The 23,636-nt window shown below is 44.1% G+C and overlaps 1 protein-coding gene across 4 annotated transcripts in view; it reads left to right on the top strand.

Moving 5' to 3' along the window:
- The window catches only part of ZNF451 (zinc finger protein 451), a 1,506,235-nt gene that overhangs the window by 404,172 nt on the left and 1,078,427 nt on the right, over positions 1 to 23,636 (top strand). For all 4 annotated transcript variants that reach the window (XM_044063345.1, XM_044063343.1, XM_044063344.1 and 1 more), the window contains exon 9: positions 13,424 to 13,571. In XM_044063345.1, the coding sequence (XP_043919280.1) occupies positions 13,424 to 13,571 (148 nt within the window). The remainder of the gene's footprint in view (positions 1 to 13,423; positions 13,572 to 23,636) is intronic.

The raw sequence follows: 23,636 nt of genomic DNA, 5'->3' as shown, positions 1-23,636 counted from the left end.
AAGCAACTGGCATATCTTAACCAAGGACAACTGGATTCTGGATTTAATAGACAAAGGTTACAGATTCCACTTCCATACTTTACCAATAAGACAAGGCATGCCAAACCTGCCACATCATCAAAGGGCAGAGGCACTCATTCAAGTTTCAAAGCTGCTAAGCATAAAAGCAATAGAAAAGGTCCCTACTCGGGAACAAGGCCAGGGATTTTACTCAAGACTGTTCCTTGTTCCAAGAAAAGAAAACAAATGGAGGCCTATACTGGACTTGTCTACTAAATACTTTTCTCATTGTGCCAAAGTTCAGAATGCTGACGTTACAGCAACTCCTTCCCATGCTGGGCAAGGGGTCTTGGCTAGTCGCTCTGGACCTCATGGAGGCATACCTGCATGTCCCAATCAGACACAGTTGCAGAAGATACCTCAGATTTCTTGCAGGGACAGAGCATTATCAATTCTCAGCATTGCCGTTTGGCTTATCTACTGCGCCCAGAGTGTTCACGAAATGCCTGGCATCAGTAGTGGCACACTGCAGACTCCAGGGGATTCAAATATACCCCTACCTGGACGACTGCCTGATACAAGCAGACAACAAACAAACCTTGATAACAAACTTGGACTATGTCATTCAATTACTACAGGCCTTGGGATACACAGTCAACATTCAAAAATCAAGACTACTGCCATCCCAACAGATTATTTTCCTGGGAGCCAAACTGGATACAAAAACACATATGGCCTTCCTCACAGAAGAAAAACAAGAGCAGTTACCAGTCTACTTCAAAGGCCTAGCAAAGCTCTCCCAGCTGACTGCAAGGAAAATCCTGCAGGCCCTGGGGTTCATGGCATCTTGCATTCTTCTGATACCTTTGGCAAGACTTCATATGAGAAAGCTGCAATGGTACTTAAAAAGCTTATGGTCACAACACAGCCAAAGCCTAGAGGACGTAATCCCACTTATTCCATGTCTGCAAAGAGAATTCTTGCGGTGGGCTCAAGCAAGTCAGTTAAACCAAGGCATGTCTTTCAACAAACCTCAAGCAGGTCAAATCATTACAACAGACTCCTCAGATCATGGATGGGGGGCGCACATGGAGGACAGATGCATCCAAGGGCAATGGAACCCAAGGAAAGGCATCTGCACATAAATCAAAAGGAGATGTTGGCAGTGATACGTGCAATCGAGACTTTCGAAAAATCACTTCAACAAGGACATTTGCTAATAAGGACAGACAACACCACGGTTATGTGGTATATAAACAAGCAGGGAGGCACTCATTCTTATCCCCTCTGCAGATTAACAATGATTCTTTGGGAAAAGTCCCTGAGCCTGAAGATCCACTTACAATCCCAGTTTGTGCCAGGCAAGGACAATGTTCTGGCGGACAAGCTGAGCAGAAATTTCTGGGATCCACACGAATGGATGCTACATCCTCACATTTTCTCACAAATAACAAGGGCATGGGGAAGACCAGACATAGATCTCTTTGCTTCTCAGAACCATCACTTGGAAAAGTTTTGTACAAGAACTCATCATCCTCTAGCCTGGAAAACGGATGCTCTCTCCTTCAGCTGGAATTCCCTAACAATTTATGCATTCCCTCCTCTACCACTGCTGACCAAGGTGATACTGAAGATCAAAGCAGAACGACCAACAGGCGTTTTGATAGCTCCAGACTGGCCAAGGCAGCACTGGTACCCATTGCTGTTGAGCATAACTCGGACCAAGCCGTGGCCTCTGCCTCTATGGCCTCTGCTTCTAACCCAGCACAATTACAGGGCTGTTCATCAAAACCTGCAAACATTGCATCTGACAGCCTGGAGGCTACCATAACTTCTTCCGATATCTCTCTTTCCAAAGAAGTTCAAGAGATTTTACTGGAAGCACGCAGACCTTCCACCAGAAAGACCTATTCAGCTAAGTGGAAGAGATTCATCATCTGGAATGCCAACAAGGGTCAGGATACAACAGTATTGAGCATACCTCAGATATTAGAATACTTGGCAGAATTGTTTCATACTGGCCTCTCATATTCTTCCATAAAGATCCACGCTTCAGCAATCTCAGCAAAATACAATTGTGATCCACCTGTGTTCTCACACCCCTTGCTAAGACAGTTCCTAAGAGGGATAAAGAATATCAAACCTCCCAGAAAACCACCAGTACCTGCATGGGACCTTAATTTCGTCTTGGAAAAATTAACTCTTCCCCCCTTTGAACCAGCAGCATCTTCAGAAATGCAATTTCTCTCCTGGAAAACGGTTTTCCTATTGGCAGTAACATCAGCAAGAAGAGTCTCTGAGATACAGGCACTCATGTAGTATCTCCCTTTCTCATTTTTCATCAGGACAGAGTCTCTCTAAGGACCAATCCTTCTTTCATGCCAAAAGTAATTTCCAGGGTGTCTCTAAATCAAGCCATTCACCTGCCTACATTCTTCCCCAATCCTCAAAACAAGGGGGAAAAGCTGCTGCATACTTTGGACATACACAGACAACTACGCTACTACTTGGACAGAACAAAGACCACCAGAAAGTCTGACCAACTGTTCGTAGCCTATGCTGCTGGAGTTCAAGGAAAAGCAATCTCCAAGCAAACCATTTCAAAATGGATTGGACAATGCATCAGATTCTGCTATTCCTTTCATGGAAAAGGTGTGCCAGCCAATGTTAGGCCACACTCCACCAGAGCTATAGCCACATCCACAGCTTTCCTAAGAGGAGTGGCTACAAAGGACATTTTAGAGGCTGCTACATGGAGCTCCGTGCATACATTTAGCAAGCACTACAACCTGCCTTTATACTCCAGATCCCGAGCAGGCTTTGCTTCGGCAGTCCTGCAGGGCATTTTAGTTACACCATCCCTTAATTAGTTCCAACCACCCCCAGCTTGGCTATGATATTCAACCCATATGTTATGACTGCAGTTGCATTCTTGAAGGACATAGTACAGTTTTGTACCTACCATAAATGTAGATGTCCGATAGATATGCAGCTGCAGTCGATTTTCCTCCTCCTACCCCTCTGCAACTTTCTTTTTGGGTCCACTACCCCTATTCCTATTAGCTGGGGGTATCTTTTATGGTGTATCTGTTTATTACTGTTGTGCATGTCTGGAATTGTTTATCCATTCACCAAATTTAGCCTTCCTTGGAGGGCACCTGGCAACTGGGGCAAGAAACGCTGAAGAAGATTGCGTCGGCCGATGCCTTTATACTCCAGCCGTTGTGACGTCGGAGAGGAGGCGACACCAGCCGACGCCGGACCCAGACTTTGGAATCCGGCCGACCGAGGGCTGCCTGAGGCAGGACAACCCATATGTTATGACTGCAGTTGCATATCTATCGGACATCTACATTTATGGTAGATACAAAACTGTACTTTTCTTCAGTTGTTGGGATCAATGGCGGCTACCATTCTCTTAGTTCTGCTCAACAGGTTACACATGCGAATACTTCAGTGGCTCCTTTCGGCCCAGTAGTCTTATCAGGAACTCCCCTTGTCCCATCCGATTCTCATCACGGAGAGATGCCGGCAGGATCTGCGTTGGTGGCTTCTCTCGTCCAATCTGGATCAAGGGAGACCCTTGAGCCCCCCATCCGCTATTGCCACAGTAACCACGGATGCCTCCCAGATAGGGGGGGGGGGGCATTATCTGGGCGAGACGGACAAGGTACTTGGCAAGACCACGAGGTTCACTTAAATGTCAATGTTCTAGAGATGAGAGCGGTGCTTCTAGCGTTGCAGGCACTTCACAGCTCTCTTCCCAAGGGAAATGTTGTGATTCTTTCCGACAGTATGTCTGTTGTCTGGTATCTGAACAAGCAGGGAGGAACCAAGTCCTACCCCCTTTGCGGGAGAGGCCATGAAAGTGTGGAATTGGGCGATCGCTTCCCAGCACTTTCTAGTGGCAACGCACATTCCGGGGAAGTCCAGTGTGATTCACAAGTGGTCCCTGAACGACAGAGTGGCTGCGCAGATCTTCTCCAAGCGGGGCCTTCCCTGCTGCGACCTCTTTGCCAGCCCCCTGAATGCAAAGTGCAGCAATTTCTTCACTCTGATCCCCCCACAGGGGGAGTCACCCAGGGATGCTCTAGTCCACAATTGGCCCTCTGGTCTGCTCTACGCCTTCCTGCCTGTCCCTCTTCTACCCAGAGTGATTCAGAAGGCTACCTGCTTGGGAAGCAAAATGATTGTGATCGCACCACACTGGCCCCGTCAAGTTTGGTTCCCCTTCCTTCGGAAGTATGCGGTGGATGGTCCTTGGATTCTGGACCCAGCTCCAGACCTATTGACTTATCAGTCAGGACAGTTCCATCCATCCCTACGAACACTCAAGCTCGCTGCCTGGCTCCTCCACTTCCGACCTTAGTCAGGCAGCATATTTTTACCCTGAAAGTAGCTCATATTCTGTCTTCCTCCCACAAGTCTTCTACTAGGAAAATGTACTCTAGTAAATGGAAGAGATTTGCAATTTGGGCTCAGCAACGTGATCTGGACCCCCTTACAGCCCCGGTGTCGGCGGTGTTAGATTTCTTAGCTACACCCTTTAGACAAGGCTCGGCTGCCTCCACTATAAAGGTTCAGTTGACAGCAATCTCCAATTATCATGTTGCACATGAGCCTTCTCTCATGGGTCATAAGCTGTGTAATGCCTTTCTTAAAGGAGCCTGGTTGCTGCGCCCTCCGGTTTCGCAACCTGTCTTGCCCTGGGATTTAGATGTGGTGCTCAGAGCTTTCACGTCTTCTCCCTTTGAGCTGGCAGCCTCCTGCGAATTGAAATTTCTGTCATGGAAGACTGCCTTCTTGGTAGCCATAACTTCAGCCAGAAGAGTATTGGAGCTTCAAGCCCTTTCTGCTAAACCTCCTTATTTAATTTTTCGTAAGGACAGAGTATCTCTGCAACTTAATCCTTTTCTCCCTAAGGTCTCTTCTGCCCTTTGTCTCCACCAGTCTATTGAGCTTCCGGTCTTTTTCCCAAGGTTTTCCAACAAAGCGGAATACAAATTTCACCAGTTGGATGTGCATAGACAACTGAGGTTTTATTTAAATAGGACACGACAGGAGAGGAAATCAGATCAGTTGTTTGTGTCCTTTTCGGACAATAGAGTTGGCAGATCTGTAACTAAGGGCACCATAGCTAAGTGGATTAGAGACTGCATCTCATTTATTTATGCATTAGTGGGTAAGGATCTTCCCTTTCCAGTTAAGGCGCATTCTACCAGGGCTATGTCAACTTCAGTGGCCTTTCATGCTAGACTATCCATAGATGAGATATGTGCAGTGGCTACTTGGACTTTTCCACATAACTTTATTTCTCATTACAGACTGGACGTGGCCTCTAGAGGTCGGGCTTCCTTTGGTTCCACAGTGCTCAGGAGTGTTTTCCAGTGAGCCTCCCAGGATTTAGGTGCTAGGGGCTGTCCGTCAGTAATGAATGTAGGCGAGATAGGATCACATTACATCTTTTAGTTATGTACTTACCATAACGATAGATGTATGTGATCCATCTCGCCTACATTCTTGCGTACCCGCCCTCCTTCCCCCTACCTGTTGGACTTGGAGGAAACTTGTATTCTGATTCCTCTGAGGATATTATTTTTCGTCTCCTCTTGCATATTTTTCCTTGTGGTATGGTGTTTGTGGGAAAATCATATTGGGGCAAACAAGATCTAGGGGTTTGGGCGTGATGCATCCTGGGATACAGGGTTAGCCCAGCCAATGAGAGACTTCGTGCTAGTTATAGTGGCCGAGTCGGAGCTGATTCTCGGTTCCGAACCCGTCAGTAATGAATGTAGGCGAGATGAATCACATACATCTATCGTTATGGTAAGTACATAACTAAAAGATCTCATTTGCCGCGGCTTAAGATAGCTTCTCAGAACGAGCTCCGAGTTGGTTTGTGAGTAGTTTAATAATAGAATTCTTATTTTTCACTATATTTCCCTTTGTGTGTGTAAACCTCAGGTGGTTTATCATAGTGGTTCCTGTTTCTTTAGCTGTAGTTTATTTAATTGTTTAGTCCACTAGTTCCCCTCCCCCACTAGAGTGTGTGAAGGCGTGTGCTGCTTCCTTTTTCCTTTACAATGGCCGAAGGCCCTAAGGCCATTTTTTTTAAATGCACAGTGTGTGGTCATAAGCTGTCCCCAGCGGATGGCCACACTCTGTGCGTGTTATGCCTGGGTGTGGAACACCTTTACAAAGGCTGCACTATTTGTGCAGCCTTTAATCCCAGAGCATTAAAAGACAGAAAGGCCAAGCTGATTTTGGCGGGCCTTCTGCCACCAGAATCTTCGGCTTCTGCTGTGGTGCCAGCCGTTACCACGGCTGTCCCATCCGCCACTCCCGATCCCCTGGCTGGGACTCACCCTCCCTCTTTGGCCCAGGAGGAAAGGGAGAGCAGAAAAAAGGATGAGAGAGACAGGGAAGAGAGAAAGAGAGACATACCGGAGCCATAAAAGGCGGTCGGAGTAGACTCCCTCGGCTCCGCCACCTAAAGTTGCTGCTTCTCCCTTGAAGGTCTCCGAGTCTACCCCCTCTTGGCTCCGCTCCCCTCGTTTCTCTCCAGAGCCGGAGGATGAGACTCTGTCACCTTCTAGGTCATCAAGGTGACCTTCCCGGCCGCCTTCGGTGGCCTTTAGTAGGTCTACTAGGAGTTTGTCGGACGCAGATATGGATCGGATGATGCGTCGATTTTTGCAGGCTCAAAGGCAGTTGGGAGTGCTCGTGCCCCCCCCCCCTCTGGGGGGGGGGAGCTCGGCACCCTTTTTTGCCCTTATTGCTCCTTCTCCGACCCGCTTTTGGGTCTCGGAGCTGTCGGATCTGGTTAGCTTTGGAGCCGGGGGGTGGGGCCGGCACCGACAGCGTTTGCGTCTTTTGCGCTGACCATGCCTTCGGGTCTATCTGATCCAGGATTCTTGTCGGATCAGAGCTCTCCGAGCCATGGGGCAGGCGTCTAATCTGGAGGGGCTAGTGGAACTTCGGCTCCATCCAGGTCGGGTCACACTACCCTTTCTGATCCGATCGGGTCGCCTTCGGCACTGATCCGTACGTCTGAGCCGAGGGAACTGCTCGCGGTTCCAAGGGAGAGCAGTTTACCATCGGCATTCAATGTAGTGGAGAGGGTCCTCTCGAGGGACTCGAACTCCCGGTTCTTGCTCTGGACCAGCCCGTCGCTCCCACGCAGTTGAGCCTATCCTCCATCATCCGACCCCCAGGGACAGCCTGCGCTTACGTCCCAGATGGTTCCTTTGGAGGAACAGGACATCGCTGGTGAGGCCTCTTCGGACAGCCCCCCCCCCCCGAGGAGGTGCCTCACAAGCGGAAGTGCAAGAGGAGGCATTTGGACTCACCAGAGTCCCTCACGGAGGACACGGACCTGGAGGAAGGGGAAGGTTCCCCAAGATCACCCCCTGAAGACGTCTCCTTTGGAGTCATCATGGAAATGTTACGCATCAGGGAAGGGTGGTCCGCCCAAAAGCCTTCCTCGGACGAGTCTGTGTTTCTGGAAGCGTTTGACGTAGGTCCATTGGGTGTGCCCCCCCCCCCCCCCCCCCGCTGACCCTCTGGTAGATCTTATTACTACCAGGGTGTGGAAGGAGCCGGACACTGTAGAGCCGATTCCCAAACGTCCCGACAAAATACTCAGCCCCCCCTCGGACAAGGCATGCTGGAGTAAGGGTTCCCCTGTGGATACTATGGTGGTGGCGGCGGCCACCAAGAAGGAACAAGCACAGGAGAGTTCCTCGGTGCATCCTCCAGATAAGGATTCTCGGATGATGGACCATTTGGGAAAGCGGATGATCTCTTCAGTGACCTTCTCTGTAAGGTCGCTGAATTACATGGCACATGTTATTCGACTCCAGCGGGACCTGATTAAGGAGTACGCTGGATCACCCCCAGACTCCATGTCGGCCGAGGACAAGCGTACGTTCTCGTCCTGAATGGCCACTCTCAAGTCGATCACAAACACATCCATGCGGCTCCTCTCCCATGCCACGTAGGGAGCGGCTAGGGCTAGCGGAACGGACGTCGTCTTACGAAGACGGGCCTGACTCCGTCTTTGCGACTTTGCGGAACCCTTTAAGGCATCCTTCGCAAACTCCCCTTATGACGGTTCAACGCTCTTTAGCAAGACCGTCCGCGACACGCTTCTCCAGAACGAGAAAGACTGGAAGACGTCTGCCGTCGAGATCTGCTTCTCTGCTCCCCAGAGGTCCTATTCCAGGAACCAAAAGGGACAGAAGAAGATGTGGTTCCGGAAGACTCAGCAACCCCGTTTCACTCCAGAGACCTCTTCCTTCAGAGGCAGAGGAGGACAAGGTGGACGCCGGCCTAGAGGCAGAGGGGGCCCAAAGAACTTTGGGTTGAGAGAACCTTTCTCGGACCGACCCGCGCAGCAGCCCTGAGGGGTTTACCGACTGCTCTTCTCTGGAGGCAGTCAGGGTACACTTCTCGGAACACCTAGCCAAATGGGAGTCCATCACCGCAGATCGCTGGGTGCTCCGAATTGTATCCAGAGGATATTCAATCCCCTTCTTAACCTACCTTCCTCGATCAGGAGGAATCCCCAATGTCCCACCCGGTCTGAGGGATGCAGCAGCTATAGAAATTCAAGGGCTGCTAAGAAAAAGAGCAATCCAGCCCGTCCCCCCAGAGCAGTCCGGATTAGGGTTTACTCCAGGTTCTTTTTGGTGCCAAAAAAGTTGGGGGACCTAAGACCCATACTCGACCTATCAACGCTGAACCTGTCAGTACCCAAAGACAAATTCCGGATGGTCACTATTCAAGCCATTCTCCACTATTACAGGAGAACGACTGGATGTGCTCGATAAACCTCCAAGATGCGTACTACCACATTCTTATGGACAGATGATCCAGGAGGTTTCTCCGCTTTCGGCTAGGAACCAGTCATTACCAGTTCAGGGTCCTACCCTTTGGTCTCACCACAGCCCGCAGGGTGTTTACCAAGGTCATGGCAGTAGTAGTGGCCCACCTGAGACTTCAGGGCATACAGGTCTTTCTGTACCTGGACGTCTGAGCAAAGTTGATGCCTGGTGGGGGCGGTAAGGAGCCAAACAGAGATTATCTGTTAAAACTAGCTCACCAACTAGGGATCTCAATCAACCTCAGGAAATCATCTCTACAACCCACTCAAATTTTGGATTTCATAGGGGCCAGGATAGACACGACACAATCCAGAATTTTCTTGACAACCGACAGGCTACGCAATCTTTGCCTCCAAAGCTTGGACCTCTTACAGTCTCCTGCACCACCTGCCGTATTGGTCCTGAGAGCCCTGGGATCCATGGTGGCTGCCATCACTCTATCCCCGTTCGCCCGTCTGAAAATGAGAATCCTTCAATGGACGTGCAATGGTCTATTCTTTTTCAACCCCTATCTACCCCTATTCCTCTCAGCAGGGTGTGCAAGGAGTCGCTTCTCTGGTGGCTTCATTCCAAAGACCTTCGGGAAGGACGTCCTTTCGTCCTACCTCCCCCACAAGTCACGGTGACCACGGACGCATCTCTCCTCGGGTGGGGGGGCATTACAGGGGCAGAGATCCATCCAAGGCACGTGGACTCCCACAGAGACCTCACTGCATATCAATGTACTGGAGATGAGGGCAGTGCTTTTAGCGTTGCAGGCTCTCCATCACCTTCTTCCTCCGGTTACGATTGCAATTCAATCGGACAACATGTCTGTAGTCTGGTACATAAACAAACAGGGGGGAACCAGATCCTATCCTTTTTGCAGGGAGGCCATGAGAGTGTGGGAATGGGCGATCTCCACCAACTGCTTTCTCATAGCAATGCACATTCCGGTCAGTCAAACATCTTGGCAGATGGGTTGAGTCTAACAATTCTCTCACCTTACGAGTGGTCTCTGAACTCAACAGTCTCGAACCAGATATTCCTTGCCTAAGGACAACCTTGCTGCGATCTGTTCGCTTCGCCTTCAAACACAAAGTGCAGCGAGTTCTTCGCTCTGATTCCCTCACCAGGCGAAGCCCCCAGAGACGCTCTAGTTCATGCTTGGGCATCCGGTCTTCTGTATGGTTATCCCCCTCTTCCCTTGATGACAAAGTTCCTACAGAAAGCTCGTCTGTTGGGGAGCAGAGTTATCCTCGTAGCCCTATTCTGGCCTCGTCAGACCTGGTTCCCTTACTTACGGTCTCATCTAGTACATCCTCCCTGGATCCTAGATCCCAGTCTGGATCTGATTTCCCATCCACTGGGGCTCAAGACCCCCCTGACCTGGGTCATCTCAAGCTCTCAGCTTGGTTGATCCAGTTCCCCTAATGGCTAGGACTCCCGGATTATCCTCCTCTGTTAAGGCCATCCTATTGGCCGCGCACAAACCATCCACCAGAAAGATCTACAAGAGTAAATGGAAACTGTTTTCTCTCTGGGCAGAGATGATGAATCTAGATCCTTTCACGGCCCCCGTCCCAGCAGTCCTTGACTTTCTTTCACATATTTTTCAGCATGGAACTAGTGCGTCCAGTATTAAAGTCCAACTGGCAGCTATCTCCCACTATCACATAGGTAACAATTCAGGACCCCTGGCTTCATCCAAGATCTGTAAATCATTCATGAAAGGAGCCTTCTTGTTACGACCCCCGATCAGAGATACAGTACCTCCATGGGATCTTACCATAGTTCTTCAAGCTTTAACTGGGCCCCCATTTGAACCGGCGGCCACAGTGGAATTAAAGTATGTATCTTGGAAGACAATCTTCTTGATTGCCATTACTTCCGCCAGGAGAATTTTGGAGCTTCACGCTCTGTGCTGTAAACCTCCATACATAATTTTTCATAAGGACAGGCTCTCCCTCAGAACCAATCCCTCCTTCCTGCCCAAAGTATCCTCAGAGGCCAATATCAATCAGTCTGTCAGTCTACCGGTCTTTTTTCCATATTTTCAGAATAAAGGAGAGTACAGACTCCATTGTTAAGATGTTCACAGACAACTTACGTTACTCCCTGAACAGAACAGCAGATATCAGAAAATCTGATTAACTTTGTGTCCTTTGCAAAATCACGTTTTGGGAAGCCAGTCACTAAAGTTACATTAGCGAGGTGGATCTTCTAATGTATTCTCCTTGCCTACAAAAGTTGTGGTAGTCCTGAGCCCCTACACGTGCGAGCCCACTCTACATGATCTATGGCTACCTCTGCGGCATTTTGGTCAAGGGTCTCGTTAGATGACATTTGTGCAGCAGCAACTTGGGCTTCTTCGCATACCTTCATTTCACAGTATAAATTGGATCTCATATCCAGAGGACGCGCTTCTTTTGGCTCTACAGTGCTCCGGAATATCCTTCCATAAGGGCCTCCCAAGTTACTGGTAGCTGGGGCCTCTGTCCCACAGGTTGTAGACCAAATGAAGTTAACTACTTTAGATAAAGAAGTTATGTACTCACCATAACGTTCCATCTGAGTAGGTAACTTCATTTGTCTGCAACCGACCCTTCCTCCTTCCCCCCGGACCTATGGTTTGCTAGTTACGAGCCTGTGTATACCTTGTTCAGTCATCACCATTGCAAAGTGATGAGGGTTACTAGGTTATAGAAACTTTCTATTGCCTTCTCTGGCAAACTCGATCTGAGGGTTACAAGGAGGTAGCAGGGTATTATGGGTAAGGGGAGGAGCTTGGAGCTCGGATCTGTATGCTTGGAAAGCTACCGGCTCGGATCCGAATCGGATCCGATACCCACAGGTTGCAGACAAATGAAGTTACCTACTCAGATGGAACGTTATGGTGGGTACATGACTTCTTTTTCTTGTCAGGTCAAATACGAAATGCACAGTTTGAGGCTTCTTAAATTAATATTTCAAATATTACTGCTGGAGTAGCTTGCAGCTTGACATCACTTGTCATCTGAATCTATCCCAGGTGAAAACCCCCACTGATGCAGCTAGTAGCATTCAACATCTACCTGTGAAAATACAAAGACCTCAGATCTTTTGGTAAATGGTGGAAGTCGTAAAATAATTTCCATTCCACCACATTTAAATACAGTACAAAAAAGTTCTAGTTCTAAGCATTGTCTCCTGTTGCACTGAAACTGAAACTGAAAGATAGCATCTCTTTATATGGCTCAGCCATAAAGTAATTCAATCTCAACTATTCTTCTGAAGTTAACTTCTTGTGTTGCAGTTTCCATTGTTAAAATATATACATCTAAACAGTTACAATAGTGTATATACATTTCTGCTCAGTACTGTACAAAATCTCTTCAGCACACGCCTGTACAATATAACATACATTTCTAATACATCTGTAACACAAGCGTCTTAAATGAAGCATGTTGACCTTCACAAATGGCAGACAACCATTTTCAAAATTCCAGACAACTAAGTTGGCAGTATCTCCTTCTGTCATACTTCTATATAAATCATATTAATATTCACAAGTTACATAATTATTTACAAAATTTCAGTTAGCTGGGCTGGCAGTATCTCCTTTCCTGACAATTTGATCAGGAATGTTTTCTGCCTATCCCCCCCCCCCTTGTAGTAAAGTTCAGCTTTAAAGCTTATGTTTAAATGTGCGAAGCAACTTTTGTTTTTTCCATAAAAAAGTATTTTCATGCATCTGTATGTATGCGAACACTTGTTTATGCAAAAAAGGTAGTCTCACACCATTTTGCATATCAAATTATTTCAAAAATGGCTTCCAAGCACAGGCGTCTAAAGTTACAATGCTGTATAATGGGCAGGCAGGAAGTGATTGCATCACTTTGGGTGTCCAGCTGTAATTATGCTGGGTTAGCATGGGTAAGTAATTGTGTATTAATTATGTAATTGCCAAACTGTTGAGTTTTTGTAAAAATAATTGATGGATTTATCTACATCCCTTTCCTTTGCGGTTCTGTGAAGTGTTCAGAAAACGTACAGCAGTCTAAGGTATTATTTGGAAAGAGAAGGAAAACTGGACACAATCTTGGCCAACAGCTCTTTCCCATAAAAAAAAATATGCAAGCGTTTACTAAACAGAGTACAGGGGGAAAGTAGATTTACTAGCTACTATATATCTGGTCACTTCACCTCTAGTTATTAGCATTGTGTGTGTTAAATTCATTGGAATAAAGTGCAGTGTAAATACTGATTTTTGTAGGTAGTAGAGATTGGAACATTTTTTTTTTCATATTGTAGAGAATTAAAATTTCCTTTTTTGTTTTTGACTTGTCTTACTGTTGATGTAAATTGTGTTAATAATAAAGCTATTCTGAGTAGACACTGGACGTTAAAGAGCAGCAAGTATTAAGAGTACAAGGTGTTACATATGCATTCTAGAATTTTCCTTTTTATGTTTACATTGTACAAAATCTTTCCAAGTGGTACAGTAGGTCTTTAGCCCTTGAAGATTGCAGGACAGTGGCAAAGCTTATTGTTGGCTTTACTTTGTCTTTCTCCTATAGATGATAAAGGGACAGCAACCCCTCTTCCTTTTCCAGCATACGCTAAGAAGTTGTTGGTTTCATTATGCAAGGAGGTTGATTTTAAAGTCCAGTGTACAGCCTGCCAGAAACCACTGAATTCTTACATGGAGTTAACTGCTCATTTCAGGTCTGTTATTACTTTAGTTCATTTTACAGTGTTTAGGCAAACTGGAAAACCAGTTCATTTCCGCATAGCAACCTTTATTTATGCATATGTATAATACTTCATACTCGCATCTTTTAACTGAAAAGCATGTTAACCACAGGAAAATCCTTACTAAACCTGCTGTATTTGGTAAGAAAAAGTAAGCATGAGCAGCCATGCTCACACACACACACACACACACACACACACACACACACACACACACACACACACACACACACATCTTGTACCATTTAGTTTCAGTGTTTGTATTAGCTGTACACCCCCACAAATTTACGTACTCATTTGCTTATTTCAGTATTGTATGCCTCTTTTCTCATGTGCGTTGTGTTGCCAGTCTTTTAAGAGAAGATCATTGAAATGTGCAGCACATTCTCAGCAGACCATTTGTCTTGCTTAGTATTCACACTTCCTTTTAGTTGTGGCAAAGCTGCTACTACAAATAATCAGAGTATTTTGGCTATTCACAGTACTTTTTGCGTCTGTTTGTTTCAAGGACTGTGTGAGATTCGTTGTAAGGATGTGACCACATAATGTTCACTGTACTCCCAGCTTATATAAATAGAAGATGTTTATCATAAGGATCACTGCCATTGCATATCTGTAGATGAGCAAGAGACGTAACCAGAAGATGATGTTAGTCTTCTGGACAGCTGTCAAGAGCAACCTGGACCGCCCAAAAGGCTACCTTACCTCATTGGGGATGTCAGTGGGGAATCACCCCCCCCCCCTTCAACTGGAGTAAATAGTCTTAACTCAGAGGGTCCAGATTAGAAGGTCTAGTACCTGGAATCCATGCCTAGCCAAGTGGAAGAACTTCCTTATGCTGTAACAGGAAACAAAAGATCCAGAATCCTCTTCTGTTCCTCTAGTGCTGCGGAACTTCAGTAATGAGCTATTTGAACTGTATCAGCTTTCTGACGCTGAGAATTGTGGTACACTGGGGATCAGGGAATTTGCCCTTTTACCCACTATAGTGTGATCTCAGAGTTGATGTATATGCACCCCCATGCTTTACTCCTGTAATAAAGCACTGTGTCTGCCAGTCTCTGCATGTCTAACTGTGGTATGTGAAATGTTTCTTCAGACTACTGCAGACCTGAAGGCCCCCAGGAGACCTATTCCTCCAACCCAGGTGCAGATCAGTGTGTGCGCACAACTTTAAGAAGCTTTCTAGGGGTTTGCACAAGTGTATAAATACTGAGCAAGTGCAAGCCTGACTGCCATTTTGCAGTAAACTGTTGAGATGTAAGGATGTATGTCTGCGTAGTCTGTCAATCAGTTTGTTTATATTTTGTACTGCTGCTATACATCCTGATGTTTCTTTGTAGTAAAGCATATAAATGAACTACCCCACCTGTTCATCATCTATACTAGAGAGAGAGAGAGAGAGAGACGAGCGACATGGGTGTCAGAAGAGGCATATCTAAAAAAGGACATGGTGTCAGAATGGGATCCAGAAATCCAGACTGAGAAGGGACTCAGAGGTGGAGGAATATACAACACTGAATCATCCCTACTGCACGTTTAACTCACAAAACAGGTCAGAAAAGGATTTGGGGTATTAAATCTTGCTCAAAACTATTTCTTACTTGCAAAATATGAAATGAGGCATTCAGAACTCTCTAAACGAATTTATAACGGAAATATCTGAAATTATGATGTATTAATAGAAATATTCGAGATGACTATAAAAATGTTTGAAATAAAGTCCGAATCGCATAAAATGAATAAAATAAGAGAAACTACTGCATTTTTTCGCTAAGCACTACTCTTTTGCATTAATCAAAGCTATTCAAGTTGTCTGAAGTGTATGAAGAGTTTGCATGTTTCTGCATTATTACAGTACAGTTATTTCACAAAATGCAGCCACTTCGAAGCATATTTTGCAACGTAAAGTATTTTGAAGAGTTTATTGTGCATTTGAATTTTATTACAAGCTGCTGTGTGAATTTGTTCATACATAATTACAAGGGCCATATTTTTCAATGTGTGTGCATAATTTGTTGACATGGCAGACTGATTTCGAAAGGCATCTCCATTTGTGTTTGATAATAATATTGCAGAGGACTGGAGAGTGTTTGAACAGGAGTACGATATTTTCATACAGGCTGCATTTTCTGATAAAGATGACCATACAAAGGCATTTATTGTGTTTAATTTATCTGGGTCAGAAACCATAGAAAGGGAATGTTCATTTGTGTATGCACCTGCAGTCTTTGCAGTAGAGGGGGGAAAACCATCTTCTAGCTGTACCGGCTGAGTCACGGGATGACCCTGAGTGCTTAAAGCATAAATTTAGAGAAATGTGTAACACAAATGAATATTACAATGGAAAGGTGGTTATTTTACATGAGATCAAAAGCCTGGTGAAATGTTTGCAGCATATATAACTGAACTGAGAAACAAAGCTAAAATGCGCAGATTTGGTGATTTAAGGAATAAGTTGATAAGACTTATGTGTGGTATTAAAGATGATGCTGTGAGTAAGATTTTGCTTCATGGCAATGATTTAACTTTGAATAAGGCGATTGAGATTTGTCAGATATATGAGCTTACAGAAAAGCACACAGATATGCTTACAAATGAGAGAGGCATGCTTCCAGTAACTTCTAAAGCCAGTATTGATAGTATGCAGCATGTGGTTAAAAGAAACAGGCCCAAGCACATGGCAGCAGCTGTAAACCCTGTAACAGTCACTGGGAAACCCCTTACTTTTCTAGCAAGTTCCAAGGCGCACACACTGGAAATAGCACATTCTCAGTGAAGCATAAGAGTGAGTCCGCAAACTCAAAGCATGTGCCTATAACCAGTTTTCATAGCCAACTGTCATAATCGTGGAGGAGGTCATGAGCCTGAGGTTAGCAGTGTCACAAATGCAATAAGTGGAATCATTTCAAAAGGTTTTGTAACTCAAAAGGCACACATTCTTTTATTAAACGAGAACATTCAAAGAAACATTAGATCAATTAGAAAGCTGTGTCTCTACTTTTTATGTTGATAGTATGTCAGTGCTTCATGAAGCAGTCAATGCAGTAAATTTATGGGTAAAAAATGAAGTATTTTGTACTGTTCAGATAAGTGAAAGACCCATACAGCTCAAAGTTGACACTCAAAGTTGACACAGGTTCAAAGTGCAATGTAATGTCTGCAGAAACATTTGCTAGAGTTACGTGCTGGTGAGAGGCTTGATTTGGCAAAGTGTGCAAAGCTTGTTGCTTACGGGTGGTGAAGAAATTTAAACCAAGGGCTCAGTAATTCTTGGCTGCGACTTATTTTATGTGGTCAAGAGGCATGTACAGTCGTTATTAGCGGTCAGAGACAGTTTGGGCAGTGGGACTGCTTTCATTTAATAAGGACGTCCACCATGTAAGCTTGAAAGACCACAGTTCCAATTACTCCCAGTCTGTTTTTTTCTACCTATGCTGATATTTTAGAAGACAAACTAGGCAAGCTTCCAGTTGTGTACTCCATGAAGTTAGACCCAGATGTCAGTCCATTTGCCAGGCCATCCCAGAAAGTTCCAGTAGCTATGCAGAACAGTCAAAGCTGAGCTAGATAAAATGATGCAACAAGGTATAATTTGTCCAATTGAACCAACTGAATGGATGACTTCTATGGTGGTAGCGCATAAGAAAAGCTCAGATGACATCAGAATATGTATTGATACACGGGATTTGAACAAAGCACCGAAAAGACCTTATCACCCAATGTGTACAGTCAAAGTTGCAGCTCTGATGCCAAATGCCATTGTTGTTCTGTGTTGGATGCAGAGTGTTCATTTTGGCAAATTCTGCTTGACAAGAAATCCTTGTTACTTATTACGTTCAGTTCTCCTTTTTGACAGGTACGGATTTTTGAGAATGCCATTTGGGATAAATTCTGCCAGTGAGGTCTTTCAGTGTGCAATGGAACAAATTTTATTTTTGGGTATTTCTTCTGCTATTATAGTAGATATGATAGTAGGAGGTAATGGTGAAGCTGAGCATGACAGAAACCTCGAGAAAGTTCTGGAAAGAGCTCATGAAGTGAATCTTAAGCTGAATCCTCAAAAGTGCAAGTTTAGATTATGAGAAGTTGCTTATGTTGGTCATTTGTTTTACCAGTTCAGGTTTAAGATCAGACCCTTCAAAGCAAACCGCTGTTCTTGAGATGCTGGCTCCAAACAATGTTCAAGCCCTACAACATTTCATTGGCATGGTTAACTATCTAGGCAAGTTCATTCCAGATTTAAGCCAACTAGCAGCACCGCTTGGAGAGCTGACACGTAAAGATGTATCCTGGTCATGGTTAGAACAGCACCAAAGAGCATTTGATGTCCTGAAACCGAGAATTGCTAGCCCATCAGCTGTCAGATACTATGATGTTCACAAACCAGTTATTCTTTCCTGTGATGCTTTGACATTGTCATTTTACAAGAGAGTAAACCTGTTGCCTATGCATCCAGATCTCTAACCCAAACTGAAATGCAGTATGCTCAGATAAAGAACTCTTGGCAGTGGTGTTTGCATGTTCGAAGTTCCAGGATTATATTTATAGTAGAACTATCCAGATTGAAACAGATCACCAACCTCTAGTCACTATTTTGAGAAAGCCTATGCTTACAGTTTCAGCCATATTGCAACGTATGATGATGAGATTGCAGAAGTACATCTTTGATCTTGTGTGTACAAAAGGCAGACTTCTTTATCTTGCTGATACATTATCCAGATCACCCAGAAGTACCACTAAAGAACATGAGAATGAGAACCTTGATTTTGAAGTCATGGAAGTGAGAAATGTTTCTTCCACGCATCTAGATGAGCTTAGAAATTGTGCAGTGTCCGATCCTGTTTTACAGAAAAGCTCAACCACATTATCAACCGAATGTCTCCGTCAAAGCAATCTAGTTTGCCTCAAGAAGGGCAGCTTTATTTTCTTTACAAAGATGAGATTTTTGTCTGACAATGGTGTCATTATGAAAGGTCTGAAAGTAATTGATCCAAAGTCTTTGCACTGTCACTTTCTTGCATCGTGGCCACCCAGGAACAGATTCTACTAAAGAGGGGGAGAAGACTAGTGTTTTGGCCTTCTATGTCACAAGACATTGAGAGAGTACTTTCATCTTGTTCTTTATTTAATAGTGCAAAACCACATCAACAGAAGGAACCACTTCAGCTAAACCAGATTCCTGAACTACCTTGGTCAACAGTAGCCACTGACATTTTCGAATGCAATGGTCAACATTACTTGGTGTTAGTAGACTCTTATTCCAATTGGTTCAAGATTGACGTTCTCCCTAATCTAGCGTCCAGTACTGTCATTACTAAGATGAAGTGCCATTTTGCAGTTCATGGTAGTCTCCACAAAGTTATTTCTGACAATGGCACACAGATTACTAGCCAGCTATTCAAACGATTTGCTGAAGATTGGGACTTTACTTATGTTACAAGTAGTCCTGAGTATCCGCAGTCAAATGGTTTGGCATAATGTGCAGTTCAAAGTGTGAAACAGTTACTAGAGAAGTCGAAACAAGACAATAGTGATGTTTTCCTGAATCTCTCTAATCTCAAATATTCTTAGTGATAAACCTCTTAGTTCACCTGCCCAGAGACTTCTGTCGAGACAAACCAGAACCGCATTACCAATCAGCAGTAGTTTATTGGTTCCAAGTGCTAAGAATTACAGATATGTGAAAGCCTGTTTGTTAAAGAAACTCCTAACCCAGAAGTCTTAATACGATCTTTCGACTTTTCCTGATTAGGGGTCGTCGTAGCGGATCACTTGTCCGCTCATGATTGGCAGTGGAGTTTTACAGTGTTGAGTTGCCAGCCCGGCGCCCAACCTTCCACAGAAGGGGCACACATGCACACACACCTAGGGCCAATTTTAGAGTGTCCAATCCAGAAGTCCAGCAAATCGCTCAATCCATTAAGTGAAGGAGATGCAAAGGTTCTGATCGGATTGGATTCATAAAAAGTGTATACCCAGAGCTGAGATTGTACATCGTGGAATCACAAGTAGTGGAGTTTAGGCGGAATCGGAAAGATTTGATGCTGGTGTCTGAGCCTGTACTGCAGCGCCTAGCCTGTGAGAGACTCTCTATCTCAGAGCAAGTTGTCCTGCATTCCAGTTTTAGAAGATGATCTAGTAAATTTCCCTGTTCCAGAGATGAATCCCAAAGTGCCTGATAGAGTTGTTCATTGAAGACTGCCCATGTTTCCAAGTCCAATTCTAAATACTATGTTACTAGATAAGGTCACATTTCCAGATTGTTACAGATACACTGCAACTTGGACATGAACATTGTGTTTGTTTCTAATATCTATATTAGTGCATGTCTTATTCTAATATTTAATTGAAGGTAATTCTTTAAGAGGAAGGATGTAAATCAGTGTGTGTGTGTGTACAGCGTTAGGAAGCTTTCTAGGGGCTTGGAAATACTGAGCACATCATTTTGTAATAAGCTGTTGAGATGTAAGCATGTATGTCTGTGTAATCTTATCAGTTAATCAGTTTATAATTTGTAAAGCTGCTATCCATCTTGATACGTTTCTGTGTAATAAAGTATGTAAACTAACCACTCCGCCTGTTCATCTGTGTTGGAGAGAGAGAGGCGACACTAGGGGTGTTTGAACTTATGCTGTCGAGAAACTCATTCTTTCTCCTTTTGAGGCGGATAGGTTCTGTTCTGCTCAAATTATCCTGGAAGACTCTTCTTAGGCTTCACTTTAGCCTGAAGGATCTCAGAACGTCAATCACTGATGTGCAAGGAACTTCAGAATCAGTATTGTACTTGGGATTAAGCTGTCTCTTTATTTCTAAAGTAGTCTTGGAGATCCATTTGAATCAAAACAATGTCTGAATTTTACTTCTTGATGTGCAAGGAGTCTTGCACATGTCCACAAGGCCAAAGGGTGTGTGTGTGTGTGTGTGTGTGTGTGTGTGTGTGTGTGTGTGTGTGTGTGTGTGCATTTGTTTACATACGGATCTGTTGGCAATCGTCCGGTGGATGCTACGTAAACATTGACACATTTTTGCCAACAAACAAATGTCAATGTATTAATCCTCAGAACATGAAAGAAAGTAACAATATTTTTGCAGGGGAAGCAAGCGCTATATTCATACCTTTCTTTCGAAGTTTCCTTTTGTTGACAAATGACAAAGCCAGTACAGCTTATCAAAATAAGCGTGTCACACTATATTGTCTTTCTCACCCTGAAAATTGTGGTACAGTGGGCGTCGGGGAATTTGCTGTGCGTGTGTACAGTGGGGGTCAGGGAATTTGCAGTTTGTGTGTGTATGTATACATATATATATATATATATATATATATATATATATATATATATTTGTGTGTGTATTTGCAATATGTATACACAAGAGAATTCAATGAAGATCCTTTTTCACAAAATAAAGTAAAAAGATTAAATAGAAAAAGGTACTACTTAGCTTTCAGAAATCACCCTAATTGCACAAACCGTACTACATGAAGTACAGTAGCAGCTTGCTTTTTCATCTTCTTGCCTAGGTCTGACTTTGCATTCAGCTTGGACTTGAACATTGTTTACATCAGAAAACCAAAAAGAAAGGATTATTACATGATATCAGTTAACAGTGACATGGTCACCCGGATGCAATACATATTAAGTATATTTGCAGAAAATAATGAAGAAAGACGTACGTTTAGATACAAAACAGTACGAGTTATTTTAAGGGGAGAGCATGCTTTCTGAATTCTGTGGTATTTTTTGCAGCGATAGCAGAATCCCTTGAATAGCTGACAATGCTTGCCACTTAACTTGACCTTGATAAGGCATTCAGCAGTATCCCTCGTGAAGTATTGCTAGTTAGTAGCATTAAAGATTCTTACATAATTAATTTAGCAAACTGATGACTGAGCAGAGTTGTGCAAAATTTATTTTTCCCCTAACAGATTTTACCAGCAGTTTCACACCATGGCATTTATTGAGGTCAACTTTTCTTGGACTGTATTTCTTGGATATAAAAGTTGGAAATATGATAAGGCTATGCAGATATGCTGGCAGCTGCACACTAGAAGTATTGTTTACGTTAGCAAAACATGTTGGAAGTAATTCAAGATGCCGTACGTATAACATACACAAGCAGTACAGTTGTAATGGTTTTACATTTAACACCAATAAATGTTGTGTCATGAGACTTGACAAACTGTAATAAACTGTAATAGCAAAGAAACCTATCCGGTCATAAAAATGAGGTAATCAGTAAAACTCTTGGGGTAACGGTAGACAATTTAAACTTGTATTCACTAAAACAGACACCTTTTTTTTCATAAAAAGCACCTTGGTTGTATATTGCATAAAGGTAGAACTAGTGTCTTGATATTTTGGCAGTCTACAGGGTTAAATCATGAAGTAAAATGTTCTTTGTTATATATGCCCTGTTCTTAATTGAGCACAGTTTGTTCAGAGACTAATTCATCAGTTACATACGTGAACAAAAATAAAAGGGAAGAAAAACAGTCTAATAATAAAAAGTAAACAAAAGTGTAGGGGAGCAGCAGGCACTCCAGTATCCATTCACCATCATGCCTGTCTGCACTTTCACTTTCACAGCTGATACCAGTGCGACCATTCTCAACACAGTATTTTTGTTGATGGGTTTGTGCTGTTTATCTTGGCAGTTGTAGCACAGCTGTAGAAATTCAAATTCTTCAATGCCCGTTCTTTGAAATGCATTGGAGCCCACATCAGCTGTTCTGATCAGCCTTTGAAACTATGATGCAGCCAATGGCAAAAGAATAATACAGGTTCTGGGAAGGGCTGCTGTGGCAGTTTTCAGACTGATTGGCAGCCCAGAGGTGGTGCTTATCTGCAGAACCAGAGAAACTGCAGTCTTCTTTGGAGGAGGAGGGGGGGGGGGCAGTCTTAGCTAATCTCTGAGACTTTATCACTCTGAAGGCAGTTAGGGGCCATCTGTCCCTGTGGTTATGTATATGGCTGGCCATCATATGGAACAAGTGGACTGACAGTAATATCCACAGGCTATACAATTTCGTACCAATCCAACTTTTTCCTTTTGCCAGATATCCCACAACATCAAAGCTGTACACAAAGAAGAGGTATTACACCTCCTAAAAAACTGAGTCCTCCAAAATGGTCTTTTCAGACCAGATAGAATCTGTTTTTTTTTCCAGGTTCTCAAATCAGTTTATCTCCAAAAATCCTTTTGCAAAGTGTGAGAAAACAACACAGAGGCCATCTGGATAGTAGGGCAGACAGGGATAGTAGGCAATAAGAGAGGAACTAGGGTTTTTGCCAGGGGAACAGTAGGGTGGTCCATGCCATGGAACCTTTGCCTAGGGCTTCCTATTTTATTTTATCTTGTTTATTTTATTTGTATTTGTTGAATACTGTAGTGCACTGAACTCCATGTCTTTTTTCAGATTCAGACTGAGAGCACTGTCAAATCAAGTGACTTGCTTAGAGTTGCACATTTAGGCAGGGGGGCTACGACAATCAAACCTATGGACCACAGGAAAATGCTCATTAGTAGCTCCTTCATCCTTGGCGCCAACTGCCAGACCATATCATTTAAGGCCTTTCCTGCAATCTTTGTATGTTTTGTTACACAGTGTGTGTGGCTTTCTTGTAAGTAAATGACAGGGTGCCGAAGTGGCAACTCTAGGTGGCGCCCTCTCACGTACTTGCATTCGTCAGATGCAGACTGGACACACCATCTTTCAAACCCTTTGTCCATTAGACAAGATCATTTCCAACAGAATGTTTGGTGTCAAGTCATACAGATCCACATGATTACTGATTTCTTATTTCTCAAAGCTTTGGGACTGTTCACCTAGCACTAAGCTGCTTGATTGCAGAAAAGGCTAACACGTGTGAATTACCTGTGTTGCAGACAGCAGTAATGCTCGGTGTTGCATCAGAACTTTTACAGCAGCAGCATCTTGCAGTTAATGTCACTGTCTCCCATTTGGTAGTGTGACATAACAGGGTGTCAGCAACAAAAGAAATATAGAAAACAGAAAACAGATAACCTACCACAACT

The sequence above is a fragment of the Protopterus annectens genome, chromosome 2.part1, assembly GCF_019279795.1.
Source record: "Protopterus annectens isolate FY-2018-M chromosome 2.part1, PAN1.0, whole genome shotgun sequence".
Taxonomy (NCBI): Eukaryota; Metazoa; Chordata; order Ceratodontiformes; family Protopteridae; genus Protopterus; species Protopterus annectens.
This window is presented reverse-complemented; position numbering and strand designations above follow the sequence as displayed.